This window comes from Scaptodrosophila lebanonensis, unplaced genomic scaffold, assembly GCF_003285725.1.
Source record: "Scaptodrosophila lebanonensis strain 11010-0011.00,11010-0021.00 unplaced genomic scaffold, SlebRS2 tig00000043-arrow-pilon, whole genome shotgun sequence".
NCBI lineage: Eukaryota > Metazoa > Arthropoda > Insecta > Diptera > Drosophilidae > Scaptodrosophila > Scaptodrosophila lebanonensis.
The window spans coordinates 1,867,238-1,882,651 of NW_022060545.1; the positions used below are offsets into that span (position 1 = coordinate 1,867,238).

General features: G+C 37.0%; 2 protein-coding genes across 5 annotated transcripts in view; one reads left to right on the forward strand and one right to left on the reverse strand.

The window, feature by feature from the left end:
• LOC115622337 (ubiquitin fusion degradation protein 1 homolog) overlaps positions 1-15,414 on the reverse strand; it is a 58,283-nt gene that overhangs the window by 35,416 nt on the left and 7,453 nt on the right. The gene's annotated exons all lie outside the window — the stretch shown is intronic.
• The window catches only part of LOC115622333 (brain-specific angiogenesis inhibitor 1-associated protein 2), a 40,460-nt gene that overhangs the window by 18,200 nt on the left and 6,846 nt on the right, over positions 1-15,414 (forward strand). For all 4 annotated transcript variants that reach the window (XR_003995338.1, XR_003995339.1, XM_030516244.1 and 1 more), the window contains exons 2-3: positions 5,180-5,917; positions 15,326-15,401. Coding sequence is in view for 2 of the 4 variants with exons in the window: in XM_030516244.1 (XP_030372104.1) it covers positions 5,873-5,917; positions 15,326-15,401 (121 nt within the window). In the remaining 2 variants the exon portion in view is untranslated. The remainder of the gene's footprint in view (positions 1-5,179; positions 5,918-15,325; positions 15,402-15,414) is intronic.

Consider the following 15,414-nt stretch of genomic DNA (forward strand, 5'->3'; position numbering starts at 1 on the left):
TCAGAGCTTCAACTCAATTTGCATTGCAGGCGAACAATGTTATTGTTGTTGCTCTCTTTGACTTGGCTAACTCATTTGCAAATATATCTGCCGGCAATTTAGTGCAACAGAGACTCAAACGCCACCTCAAATGCCCGCACACTGCCACATCTAGCCATTGTCTTCATTGGCGTTTCGTTTCGTTTCTTTGCTTTGGCTTTAATTTCATTTTCACAACAACAATTTTTTTGTGTTGCATCTTCGGCTATCTGTCAGTCTGTCGGTGAGTCTGCTTGTCTGTCCCCTTTGTCTGCCGTCTGCCTGTCACACGTGTTCACATGTCTGAGCTTTGACTGCAATTTAATCGCCGCACCGAGATCAGCTGCAACAACAACAACTAAAGGTAATGATGGGCATTTGATAATGGCAAGATATCTGCTGCCTGCCACTGCTGCTGCGCATCTAACTCTTGTCAGACATAATACTTATAGTTGTCTATTTGATTTTCGCATATAGTATGCATGAGGAAAGAGATTTGTTGCACTTTCTTGGCTCTGCAATTACAATATATAAGTAGTTGGGGGGAGTTGTGGCTCCCCAATTGGGCGAAAGTTGTTGCCAAATATTATGAGGGATATTGAAAGACAAGAGCAACAAAAACTTGATTGTATTAGCAGGAACTAATAAAATACATATGGATTTTAAAAATGTAAATAAAAATGAAAAATTTTAAAAATGTAAATGGAATTTTTCGTATTTTCTTTCCTTTGACTTTTAGTATTTTAGATACAAGATCAACATAAGTAAGAGAAATCAAGATCTTGAGACATACATACACGTAGATGCCATTTAGCTGAGCAGACTACAAACAAGTTCCGGTTATATAATAATGATAACAACTCATTGACTAAATATCTTTATAATAATCATTAATCAAAATGCTATAAAAAAAACTAATTATTAAATATTAATCGTTTCACTAGTCAGAACCAAGAATGCAAAACCAATCCTGATCATTGAAAAAGTAATGCTTACAGTCTTCTTCAGTTTCCATTCAAACAATACACAAAACCCTCTTTCTTCCAAATAACAATATTATACAACGCCCTTCGAAAAATAACATATCAGATCCCAATCGTTATCATATGATAAGTATTATACGTGTATATAAATGTCAACTAATTGCCAAAATATAGATTTTATAGTTCAAGACAATTATATTATTTATATACAAATATTACTTTACTTCCCACCTCCAATAAGTAAAAGGCTGAGATCTTTTGAAACGCTACTAATACTAATATCCACTCGTGAACATTGGCGCCCGATCAAGACGGTTCACCTCAAATACCTACCCACGCACTCGTCTCATTATTAAATTCGTTCCCCTCCATTGATAATACGTCATATATATACATTTTGTGATAATTATCTTTTATCTGGCTGTAAACCAATTTTGTGTCTATTACATATAAAAATTTCCATATCGAGAGATGCAGATCTGGACACCAAACATGGGGCTTGTGGAATATTAATGCAACAAATTTGTTGACTCACTGGGCGCTTCAACTGATTTAACCTTTCCTTAATGTGTTGAACTTAAATTGGTATTGGCCCGACTAACAAGCAAAAACAATTTAAATAAATGTAAGGAGAAATTATGTAAAAAAAATAAACTTAAAAACAAGCCAAATGCTAAAGAGTAGAAATTTTTAACATATTTTCGATACCACAGCGAATAGAAAAAAGAGGAGGAGGAAGAAGAAGCAGTTAGGTTGCAGGCAGCCTAAAAAACAAAGTAGAAAATTAAATGGCTAAAATATTTAAATTGCCATTAAACAACACACACAAACAGCCATTAAGACAAAATAAACATGGCCAGGCGCTGCGCTGCGCTACGCCGTTGGCTGCGTTGGCGACAACCGCCACAACAACTCTCGATGACGGTGGCTGCTGTCCAGCAGCAGCAGCAGTCGCAGCAGCAGTCGCAGCAGCAGTCGCAGCAGCAGTCGCAGCAGCAGTGGCAGTGGCAACTGCAGCAGCCACTTATAGCCCACATGATCGTCGAGGCTGTTAGCTCCATTGATCGCACTTAGTAGCCGAGACTCGCACTCATCAGAGACGCGGCATCGGCATCGGCGACGCGACGACTGACGCTTGTGCAACGTTTGGGGCAAGAATTCCGAGTCCAAGTCGCGCTCCATCTCTTTCGCTCTGCACAACTTTTGATTACTAATGAGTTCGGTTCGGCTTCGGCGCAGTTTGTGTCGCCGACGATGGGCCGCCGCGCTCAGCAAAGCTCTGATTTATGCGGTTTATTTATGGAAATATCTATTCGAGTAGAAATTGAAAATTTACTTTGAATATCAAATTTATAGCTTACCACTGCATGGGGCAATGTAAAGTTAGCTGGCAGGCTCACTGCTCGATTGCTCGGCAGAATTTTAATTTGATTGAGCTCGAGAAGTAACATTGCCCTAGGGCTGGCACTGAACAGTCTGAGAGCCGTAGTCTGGCTTGGCTTAAAACAGAGGCGGATCTAGCGAATGTTTTAAGGGACGGCACATGAAATGTGACATCATAAAAACAAATCGAACATTATTTTCAACACAATGGGATGAAGAGAATTTTAAAGCGCTGGTAGCTCATTTATCAAAGTTTGAATAACAAACGAGCTATGCAGAAATAGGACTTCACATCAACTCCATGCAAATAGGAATTTTATTTCAAAGAGTTATTCGAATTTGTCTACTATTCTGGGTGATGCCATCGATTTCGAAATATTATTCAGTTAGTGAGTTTTCTCATATAGATAGCTCAGCAATCGATTCTAATTAGATTCCAATTTTTAACGGTATAATGTACTCAAGTTATAGTCAGGCTGGCAAATAATTTACACATTTTGAAAGTGGACTTTGAAAATAAGTTTTTTGTGTAAGAAATAACGAAATATTAGTATATAATTTAGATATAAAGGTTGATGGTTTTGAAGTCATACTTGATATTTGTCATTTAAGAAGGCAAAAATAGACTTAACATAAATTGAACACATACTCTTTTTTTTTGGAAAAAGAAAAATGTCAGCTATTCTATTCTATTTTAATTCAGCAACACATATTCTTTTCGAGGATAGTGAAAATCGCTTTTTTCAAGAATAAAGAAATGTTTAAATGTTTACTGAATCTAATATTAAATTCTTACATAAAAAGGAGCAATCTTATCAGAATGTATGTTGAATATTCTATAAATTTCAAATGCAAGTAAAAATAGTAGTCTTATTCAAAGTAGATTAATAATGTCTATCTGCCCCATATTGTAGCTGTTTGCGAGTGACTTTTATTTAACCCAATTTTAAGTTTAATACTTAGCAGTTGTTACTTTCTCTAGTGGAAGACATGCCCGTACCCATGCAATAAAAAGACGTGGAGGTATAATGATCTTTTATTATGACAGAAATAATAATAATAACAGCACATACCTATATGCACAGACAATACCTGAAAACTCTAGTGTGTGCTGAAATATACGTTACAGGCGATTACGTAGCCCCATCATCATCATCTCACTTACAACTCAACAGTTTAACAATTCAAACAAAGGCATGAAAATTAAATGATACGAAAGCGGACAAAACGCATTCAAATCTTTTAAAATGTCAAATTTCAATATGCAAGATAAACCATTTGAGATAAGCGCTCGCCACAAATTTAACAGCAACGAAAAATAAGAAAACATGAGTGAGAGTGTCTCGAGTTGTTGTCGCTTTTCGGAAATAGGAAAGAAAGTTGCCGTATTTATTAGATGAATTTCTTTACAATGATGCTGCTTGTTGACTATGAAGAGGGAAGAGAGGGGGGAGGGGGGGGGGCATGTACGAGTATATAGGCTTTCAATAAGTGTTCAGTTATGTGCACAAAACGCTCATCGCAGCGCTTCAATGCGCGCCAGTTAGAATTTCATGGTGCAGTGCAAAACAAAAGACTTAGGCAACGAACTTGTCGGCTTATGTCTAGCAGCTGACGAGTCGTAAAGCGAGCGAGGCGCGCTGCATTCTTGGCATGCCGCATACACACACACACACACACACATACTCACAAATGTGGACAAGGTTGCCCACACCGGCAACAACAGTGACAAGTGTTTTACGAGCGCAGTTGTATCTTGGTTGGAGTATCTTACAGATGCACTTGCCGCTGTTCAGTTTTATTTATGAGCTACTTGGGCCGTCATTTAATTACACGGCTACTATGAAAATTTATGCAAAAACATTCGACTATTAAGAACAAGGCTAACTTGCAAGTTCTAAGTGAAGTTTATGACCGACGGCCAGTTGCTGCTGTCGCGCTAATCGCACTAGCCGTGCAGAAAAACCAAAAAGCTAATTTGAATATACAGCTGAGAAGAAGAGAATCGTAGGCAGCTTTTGCAGAGTACGAGCACCTGGCCGCTGATATAGCCAAGATACCGTTTTAATTCACTGCAATAGCAGACGCGTTGTAGAATGATGTCAAAAATAAATAATTAATTGATATTCATTTCGCGATGAAGAAATTAAATTCTATTCGCGTTCAACTCCTGTCACTTAAGTATTAAGCTTCCACACGTATTTGTTTTTTAAATTAGACTTTTACTAAAATCTTTGTTATTTCTTTGAAAAAAATGGAGGAGTGCCAACAATAATAGTCAACTACTTCTACCTGCCTCTCAAGAAATTGCCAAAAATTAAGCTTCTACATTCGGTTCCTTTTTAAACACTCCATTGTTAATTAACGAATTCAAACGCTTACTTCTTGAAGATTGTTAATGAATTCACAGAAAGTGTTTACATTGTTATTTAGCTGTTTATTTTTAAATGACATTTCTTATAATTTTTATTGATGGATTTTTTTTTGTTTTTAATGTACTGCGCAGATTGATAAATATAATTAATTTTAAGTTTTCTTTTCTTTCTTGTTCTGAACGATTTTTAATCGTGATAAGTGTCAACAATTTCAGTTTCTACAACTTTCCCGCTCCATATATTTTATGATTTTGTTTATATTGTTTATATTGCCATACAGTGTTAATGCAGTATTAATTTTTGTTAATTTCCTATCAGTTAAATAAATCTTACAGCGGAAAGCGAAACCCTAGCTAGGTGTTTATTGTTTTGTTTAATGCCAGTTTCTAAACATCTTATCTACCTTCTGTGTCGTTTCAGTGCCCCGCAACTAAACTTAATCAATTGGTCACGTAGCTACAAACTGAAAAAAAAAAACAAACAAATACACACAGATATATACAATTGTATATATATATATATATAAAGTGCAACAAGAAAATCCACACAGAAGAGCGGCGAGAAGTCAACAAACAGTTGGCCCGTTTAACGTGCTGGCATTTAATTTACGTGTTACGTGGAACAGTTTCGTCGGCCCCGTTGAAAAGAAAGTCACGACATCCATACGAAACGAGATTTCCAAGATTCTGCAACGAAAGTCAAAGTTACAAGTTTACGTTTACATTTTGCCTTCGACACGCAGTTCCAGTCTCAGCAGCTGCTTAAACAGCGGCGACGAAAAGTGGCCAGAAAAGCAAAGCAAACCAACTTTTTGGCCGGTTCAACGTCTTCGTCTGCTACGGTATTACACGAGTGTGTGTGTGTGTGTGTGTACGCGCCACTTTGAGTGTGTGTGCCACTTTAGAAAGTGAAAATCGAGTGCAGTCTGTCACAAAAAGAAGAAAAACAAAACTGCGACTCGCACTAGCTCCGGGCAGCTGCAACGGAAAGTGAATTTAAAAATCGATCGGTAGCAGTTAGCACTTGGCTGCCGGCCCACTACTTAAGGCCAGTTTCATTCATCATTAGGCACCAAGTCAAGCCGCAAAGGTTTGCATCTGCACCGGCACAACAATGGAGGCCGAGGAAATAACAAAACTTGTTGATGGCGTCTACAGAGTAAGTCTCCCAATTTTTCAGACTCATTTCGCTTTCTTGTGTGCCACTTTTAAGTTGTTAGGCGAGCTATAAAATAAATTAAACAGTTCTACTTTTTCGTTGTTGTTATATTGACAATTTGAAGCAATGAATATAAGCAGAGCATTGTATCTGTAACTAATTTATGACAGGTAGTTGGTAGAGTTGTATTTGATTTCATTTAAATCAATTGGAATTCTTCGACAAACAAACAGTTGTGATAGTATCATAATATAGATAATTTTCTTTTTAAGGACCCTAATTGAAGATGAGAGTTATCATCTATTCATACTTAGTAGTGCGAAACCGAGAAAAATATAATTCTACTAGTTTTGAAATCAGACCACTTTCTGAATAAAAAACAAAAATCCACTATTAAATTGTAGCCTACTTTTCTCTTTTCGGATTACTGTTGACTTATGAAGAAGTATTTAAAAAAAGTTATTTCAGCTAATACTACAATAATACCTAATAACGACCTCGTTTCGGTTGCTCTCCAATCAACTCAAAATATGCTACAATGTAACTAATATTTAATATATTTGTTATATTCTAAACATGGCATAATCAAAATCCGTAGCTAAGTTTTTGTAGGTTCATTGCTTTTTTAAAAAAGTTTACATTCACAAATATTCTTCTGAAATTGTCAAATTGTTTTCAAATTGCGAAAATCTGCTTATATTGATTTTTCAAATGATTTTTCAAATTGTTGCGTATTTTCAAAATAAACTTAGATATCGTATTTTCCAATTATATTAATTAATTCAAGAAAATACGGCCTTTTCTTCGTCTGTCACAATGAAAAAAAAGAGGCCAAGGTAACAGTCTTCTAGCGGTTCGCACAAATTTCGTAATAGCTCTATTACATTTATTTAATTTCAGAAAATTGTTATCATTTTCCAGCATAATTATGCAACTAATAGTAAGTAGTGGGGCTAAAGTTTTGTTATGTAATCAACTTGCGGCGGCCAATCAAACAACATAAATATCGCAGCTACGGCGTGAAGGCCATTTCTATTAAATATCAACTACTAATTTCGATGTTGTTCTCTCTTAACGTTTTCAAGCCCATAAACATAACGACGATAGCTTTTAGATAACCATTTACAAAATGTTGCCAACCGACTCATGATTTCAGACACGCAATGCCCAAAAAAAGGCTCTACGAAAATATTTGACCGCACTGCGGTGGCTACAGACGCTATTTGGACGGAAAGATAAAATATGGTGACATTATATATTTATTTGTTTGTTTTCCTCATCGGGACCGCAACTTGATGGCTGAGGGAAGACATTCGAAAGTGAATTTTGTGCAAAGGCAGAGACATATGGATTTGGTCACGACGTCATCGAGCGGGTGAATGGGGCAGCAGCAGGCGGTAGATGGAAGTACACAGTGGCTTGTGTTTGCAACAAATTGTTGGCTTTTGTTTATTTATTGTTGTTAGACCCCCATATGTGTGTGAATGCTGTACAAAAACAAAAAAACAAAAAAAAAACAAGTTCAATTGAATGGAGATGGGGAGCCCGTTGAATTTGATTTTTTGCCTGCCCCACAATGCAGCAAGTGGCAACGCCTTGTGAGTTTGGCAAGCTTTTTTCTGACTTCTCGTCGTGTGTTTTGGTTGTTGTTGTTCGCTTGTTGCATCTGCCTGCCCGCCTGGGGCCGCGGCTGTTGCACATTTCGCGCATCTATTTCATTTCGATGTTATGTAATTTTTAGTTTTCACAGTTGCCGCCAAATGTTGCAACTTGTTGTTGCTGCTGCCGCAGTAGTTTGCGGTTTGGCAGCTTGGCTATTGCGGAAACTTTTGCGCCGCTTCCTCGCCTTGCTTGCTTGCTTATTTTCTTTGGGTGGCATTTGCATTTTTGTCACATCAGCACTTATGTATATACTTATATGTATGTATGTACGTGTAACTATTAATTAATATGCATTGGGCTGTATAATGCCATTTGGTAAACAAAAAAAAAAGAAAAACTTGTGCCCATGCACCAAAACGAAAGACTCAGGAAACGAACTTGTTTTTCGCGCCTGCTCACAGAAGTGCTCGTTCATTATGCGTTTGATGGATTGTTGCGCACAATTCAAAATCACTTCCTCCATGATTATTTATATTTACCATCATTATAAATAATAAGATGCGATTAATATAAAACAATTGACTCTGCTTTGAAGCGGCGCAGATTTATTTCTTGAACAAATATATGTATATTGGCGAGCATGTTATAAAGAAACTATATACAAAGATACATGCCATGTCGTTTGTATTTTTCTCTCCCCCTGTTATCTAATTAATCGTGTGGCATTTGGCTTTGCAGACAGTTCTACTCATTCGACCAGTTTCCAAATTGGTTTAGTGTGTGACTTTTTCACGTTGCCGGATTTTCAACTATTTTTTAATTTATGCCGCTTGTTGCTCTGATCTTTGATATTTGATGGCCACTATTGGGCAGCAGCTTTGGCTCTGATTCGATCTCTCTAATACACAGTCGTCGCCATTTTTAAATTTAAATCGAAATGCTAAATGATTTTTGGCACATTTCACCAACCCGGCATTAATTTGGATCTTTTTTATCAGCTAATTGATGAGGAGAATTTCGATATCTGCCAACGATGTTATTTCCTATTAAAGTTTAACTCTAATGGATTTTGAGAATAACGTTTATTTGGTTAGCTTTTTATTTATTTATGATGGGAATTTTAAATAAATATAAGATTATCGAGAGTTCTATACCTTGCTGCTGCATGGAAACCGAACACATTATTGCGAACATTTTGTTGTAGCTTGGTTGGCATTAAATGGACAGACAGCAGATTTAAATGGGCCAGAGTATCGTTCATTCAAATATATATCAAGAGGGACACACAAATTTAGGAATTTAGGCTTTCCTTTCAGACTAGTTGTTACTCAATTCAATTATTGCTTTTTATTGATTATTTATTAACTGCATTATACTCATATTGTTTGAATTAATTTAGCCGTTTAAAGAAAATAAAACTGCCAATAATTAATAAAACCAAATTAAATTATTTGAACTGTATGACTTTTGGAAATTACTCTAAGCTTTCTATGAGACAGTTCCTTTTCTTTTACTCTCTGTCCTTTAAACATTAGACAACAAACAAGAAAGGAATGCTAAAGTCGAGCAGGCTCAACTCTTAAATACCCTGTACCACCCCACAAAAAAGTAATTAAATTAATTAATTAATTAAATTTAATTAATTAACTAAATTAATTTAATTAATTAACTAAATTGATTTAATTAATTAACTAAATTAAATATAAAATATTCCATGCATGCATACATACATTTACATTTACATCAGAATCGTGCCTTATGCGTGTTTGTGTACTTGTACATATGTATGTATGTGTGCATTGGGCCTGGTTATATGGCTATAACTTTCTTTCCGATCATTCTATCATATTGAGACTTGGTATACGGTTATATAATAACTAACCTAATGTGACTACCAAATTTGAGTTGAAAATTCCAAGAATTACTTGAGTTATAGAAAATCGGTAATAGGGGGGGAGTGGGGGGGTGGATCAGAAAAAATTAACAAACTCGTCCTTTCTCGGTCTCAGGAGAATCTGTATACCAAGTTTGGTTATTCTAGCTCTTATACTTTCGGAGATCCTTGCGTTCATACAGACAGACAGACAGACGGACAGACAGACGGACAGACGGACATGGCTATATCGACTCGGCTTGTCATGCTGATCAAGAATATATATACTTTGTGGGGTCTACCAAGCCTCCTTCTGTGTGTTCCATGTGCACTCGCACAAAACTAATATACCCTTGTACCCTTTGGGTACAGGGTATAAAAATTAGTAAACTGATTCTCATATCCCAGCTATTGCATTTAAATTCCTTAGCTTCTCACACAATTATTGATAGTCAAAAGGCCAACCCAAAAAAACACACTCTCATGCAGGTATTTACAACAAAATATTGTGCTGGCAATTATAAAAGCCGCTTAGATGCAACACTTATCGCAACACTTGGATCGCTTGCTGCTGCAAAACATTTTGACCCAAAATGAATTGAGCCGCGTTGCCTCTAATCGCTGCTTAACATAAATCGCCAACGAGTGAGTGCATGCTTGCATGTACAGTATGTACATATAGTATGTGCACATGTGTATGTGAGTTTGTGCGCATACTATTTCGTATGTATGTAATTTTTTAATTAAAAAGTCGCAATGCAAAGCGAATGTTGCCAGCAGCATTTTGCTTTGTGGCCCAACCAGGCACGAAACAAAAATATTCAAGAGAAGACATGCCAGAGAGAGAGAGAGTGAGAGAGAGGGGGGAGGGGAGGGGGGAGGTAAAGAAAGACTGTGAGAGAGGGCAGCGGGCAGCAAAGCCTTGCCAGGCAATAATTTAACGACGCCAACGGACACACCCACTTCGACTGAAGCATGCGAAACGCTCGAGAATGCAAGGCACCAGCAACACAGCAATAATAATAACAACAACAACAGCAACAACGACCACAGACCGCAATTATGCCAATTAGAAAACAAAAACTGCAAATAAAAGTAGGCGGTAAACACGCAACAGGTACAGCAACACTAAAACTAACAACAACAACAACAACAACAACAACAACAACAACACGCAAGAGTCAACTGGTGACAAAACTTTAACGGAGGCGTTAAGGCGCGACGTTAGTCGCTCTCTCCCTCTGCTCTCCGCCCTCCAATCTCCACTCAACGTCGTCGAATTCGTCTTTTGTTGGCGTGAAGAGTGCGTGAAAAATGTTAAATGCTCATGCTTGCCATTGCGTGACTTTTGCAGGCGCTGAGCAAACGAGTCCACTGCCTAAGTACTGGAGCATGGGTAGCTCGCTCGTAGGGCTTCCCGTCCAGTCAGTTGCCCAGCCAGGCCGTTGACCCAGTTCCATTTGCCGGCTGTGGAGCAGGCTGTGCGAACAAGTGACATCGTTCCGTGGGCCTCTAATGCAGCTGCAGCCTTACAACTGCCCCGGCTGGCAATTGTTGGGCATTAGGCAGCACCACATCGTCAACGTCATCATCATCATCATCGTCTTCGTCTTCACATTGCTTGTGGTTTCAGCACTTGGCCACCTTCGTTTTTATTTGCATGCCACCTGCATGTTCCCCATCTTCGTATTCGCCTTTGTCTTCATCATTGCCAGCGTCCGCGTCCCACTTCTGTGCCACATGTGCCCCACAAAATCACACGCTGCGCTTGCATTGCCTTTGAGTGGCTTCGCTATCGCCATCGCCATCGCCATCCCCATCGCCAGCGCCATTGCTGTCCCAGTCATGTAGACAACCCACTCAGCCACCACTCCCCGCCAGCAATCACAGTCAAGCGTCTCGAGCCTGTGTGGTCAGTAGTGCCCCCTCAACTTGGATTTATGTTTATAGAATGTGCCATAAATCCAGCTGGGTGACAAACTATCTAAAGTTATTCATCTGCACAGTCAGACAATTGTGCATTTATTATGCATTATAACTACTATATAGTTGTTGTTATTGTGACCCCCCAGCTGCGCCCAAAGTTCAATTGACAAGCCATCGACTTGGACAGATTTTATGGTACCTTTTGAAAGTATGCTATAAGTTAAATTTTAAGGTTCGGCTTTTCATAGTCATATTAAACTTGTTGTTAGTTGATAAGAAGCTCAATTGCTTTCAAATGATAACAGCTAACAGTTAGATTAACTAACAAGGGCAGAAGGATTTTGATATATAACTAGTGACAAAGTTTTCATAACTCACAAAACGAAATAGATTCAAATTATTTTTGAAGGATTTAGGAGTTTTTAACATTCTTTGGATTCGAATCAATTCATATGTTTGGGACAGATCTCGACAACATGTCCTTTTTTTAGATTAGATGTTTTTTTTTTTGAATTCATTTGTTGGAAAAATAAAAATAAATTGAAAAATAAAATCAATATTTAAATTACAAATAACAATCCATTCAATTAAAAAGTAATGCAATATTTCTCATTTATATAGAAACATCTAGAATCTCTAACGTGAGTCAATCCCGCTTGAAACAAATAGTTAAAAAATGTTTTTTATAAAAAATCATTAAAGTGGGTTTCACATAAATTATCTATCAAATTGATATTGGTTTGAATATTGAATAAGCACAATAACATTCTTACGAGATAATACATACTATATATTAAATTCAATAACAAGTTAATTTAATGAAATTAAAATATTTGTATATAATTATTTTATTACCATTTATTGCCAGCATAGTTTTTTGCTGTCAAACCCAATTTGACTTTGATACTATTGATGTCTTTATGCAAATGTCACGGTTTGTTTGTCAAGGGTATCGACGAGATTGCAATTCAAATCACAGACAATTACGGTTTCTGTCCAATTTTAAGATGTAGCGGTCTTTCGAGACTAAAAACTATAAAAAAGCTCTCAGAAAAAGCCGCAAAGTATTTAAAAGTACTGTGCCGCTACTGTAATGACACTTGAACGCTAGACCACAGAAACGAAATCCGAATGAAAAAAAAGATTAAAGCAATTAACATTGATAAACCAATAGATGAAGTGCTGAATGTAAGAAGGTCTTGCCTCGAGTGTCTCAGTCAAGCCAACTGTCTGTGTGTGTTTACATAAATACAACTATATATGTACATACAAGTATATATCAAATGCGCTGAGGTCATGCTGCAGCAGAACAAACAACACAAGCCGCCTGAGGCGACACTGAACCACTCTGATTAGTTAGACAATCAAATGTGGCAGCAATTAAATACTCACAGGCTGGCCCGCATGTGTATCTTAAAGTTAAATGCATGCATGCTAGGCACGTACTCGTAATTCGATAAAAACAAAACGACAATATAAATCATAAAAGCAGGCGCTTAATTTAAATTTCTATAGCCAATAAAATGAGCATGAGCATGCGACCTTGCCCCATTCGATTCCCACGCCTCGACTCTAGCAAGTGTAGCCAATAAATTCGCTTTAACAAACATTGAAATTCAGCGTTAAGACAAACACTTAAATATTTGGCCATATTTACTTTGGTCAAATGTATCATTACTTAGGCCTGAGACTCGTACCGAAAGAAACAAAAAAATTACACAACAAATTGCTTTGTTTATTATTGACAACAAAAACAAAATATTGTTTTTGTTATTTGATTTTGACAGTTCGTTGCTAATTGTTTGCTGCCGTTGGTCGTGGCATGAGAGCTGAACTTCTATGAGGCTGGCTCATGCGGAAATGATTAAGAGGAGAGGAATGTTCTGGCATAATCTGCTAACGAATAATCAATTAATAATGCTTAAAGGTAAACAAAGCGCAGTCTCTTGTCTACAAATCCCCACTGAGACTTCTAATGAGTTTCTAAAGACTTGGCCACCAGCAGCTGGCCGCTGAACTTTTTCGTACACATTTTCAAAACAATAAATTGCTTTGTGAGCTCCAATAATTGTTGAGCAATTCACGCCTTGCGTGCCATACTATGCTCAGTGCATGGTATTGTTTTTTCTACAAATTTTTTCTTTCGCTTTTATGACCACGCACTTGGCCAAGCCCAGGATCAACAAGAGCCGACCCCAATATGCTTTTTGTTGTGCTCGCTGTTAATGGCTGCCACTTGTGCTTAGTTTTATGCAGGCACACGTTCATGCCACTCGACATGATGTCACTTCATTTGGCTTTCGTTGTCTGAACCTGAACCTCCCCCCACACCACACCAGCACCCCCACCCCCACCGAATGTGAAGTGCTGGCAATCACGTCATCCAACAAGTGAATTGCTTACTCGTATTGTATTCAAATGCATTCACACCACAGATACACTTGTAAAGTTGTTAATGAATTGTCAGTGTAAGTGCTTATTAATTATGTAATTGCTGGCATCGAGTCATTCGCATTTAAATTCATCAAACGATTTTCCAATAAAAGGCTTCTCGATGGAGTAATTTGTTTATAAAAACCGTTTGTCATGCCTTCAATGATGTGCGATTAAGTCAAACTGTATGTTCACACAGGTAAAGAATTTTAATTAGAATTTACGAATAGAAAATTCTAAAATTAGAATTGAAATTATACACTCGTAAACAACAATCATCAGTTAATACGAATTCTATAACTTGGCTCTGCTAACGAAAACTGCAACCACAATTCGCAGTCCGAAATTGGAAGACAAAACGTGTTTATTCAACTGATTGTACGAAATTGAAAGACAAAACCAAAAACAAATGACTGCCATTTAATTGTATAGAAAGATAAGCTGAATAAGTTCGAATTAGTTCAAAACAATTGTTCACCGATACATAAGCATTAAGAATTAGTAACCAAAGACGAAAATTATTTCTTCTCTGATTTGCATTAGCAACTTTTGGGGAATACTAAAATATAATTGAAAGTAAGTATTACTTATCTAACTAGGCCAGAAACCCTATTTAGATATTTTAAAATGAAAATCAAACAGAACATATAAAAGCTGAAAAGCAAAATAAATTGTTTATATATAATATATTTTCATTTTCATACATTTTTAGGAGCTTTCCTAATTCCTAGCTAGTCTAGAAACCCATAAATGTACGTTCCTAAATATTTTAATAAATTAATATTATACAAAAAAAAAATCCAAGCCAAGTTTCTCAATACATTCCTAAAGATGAAGAAGTATCCAAATAATAATTTGCATGTTCAAAATCAATATACCAGGGTCTCAAATATGATCTAGTTATCATAAGAATATAGGAATATATCTCTTCATTATAATCAATCAAGCAAGTCTAGTACACTTGATTTCGTATGATTTATTTTGAAAGTGGTCAGTGGAGGCGGACATAAATGTTTACTTAAAATAATTGTCAGCTACTTAATTTTGTCCAATTTGTCACCCAACTGAAGCGAAAGGAATTGCAATAAAGTCGTTTGATGTTTTTATGCCCTATGCCCGAACTTCCCAGAGCGTACTCGTTTTTTATTCAGATGTTCCGCAGACACCTATTTGCTACCATTCACTATTAAATCACAAATAGGAGATAGTACATACAAGTATGTATGTAAAAACATGTGCAAATGCAATTAGCATTACGACTACTCGTACTTAGCTGCCACGACTTACACGGAACTAATGATGCCAACAATGTCTCTAAGTTATACAACGACAGAGACTTTTACTACCCGCAGCAATCATGAAAAACCATTATGGGAGAGACTAAGACTCGGCGAAGATTTGAAAGCACTCTAATGAAATTAAAATATGTGGACACTAACACACGTATTGGCCTAATGGCGCTGGGAATGCCGACAGCCAACAACATACTCGCACATATTTATGCATGCATATAATTTTTTAATGTGTTTCACTAAACAATAACCCTCTACACTCGACACTCTATTCAATTGCAGAATATACTCGACAAATTCAATCCGGGTGCCAGGCAATTGATCGCCGCGGGCAAAAGCTACCTGAAGGCGTTGCATGGTAAGTAGTCGTA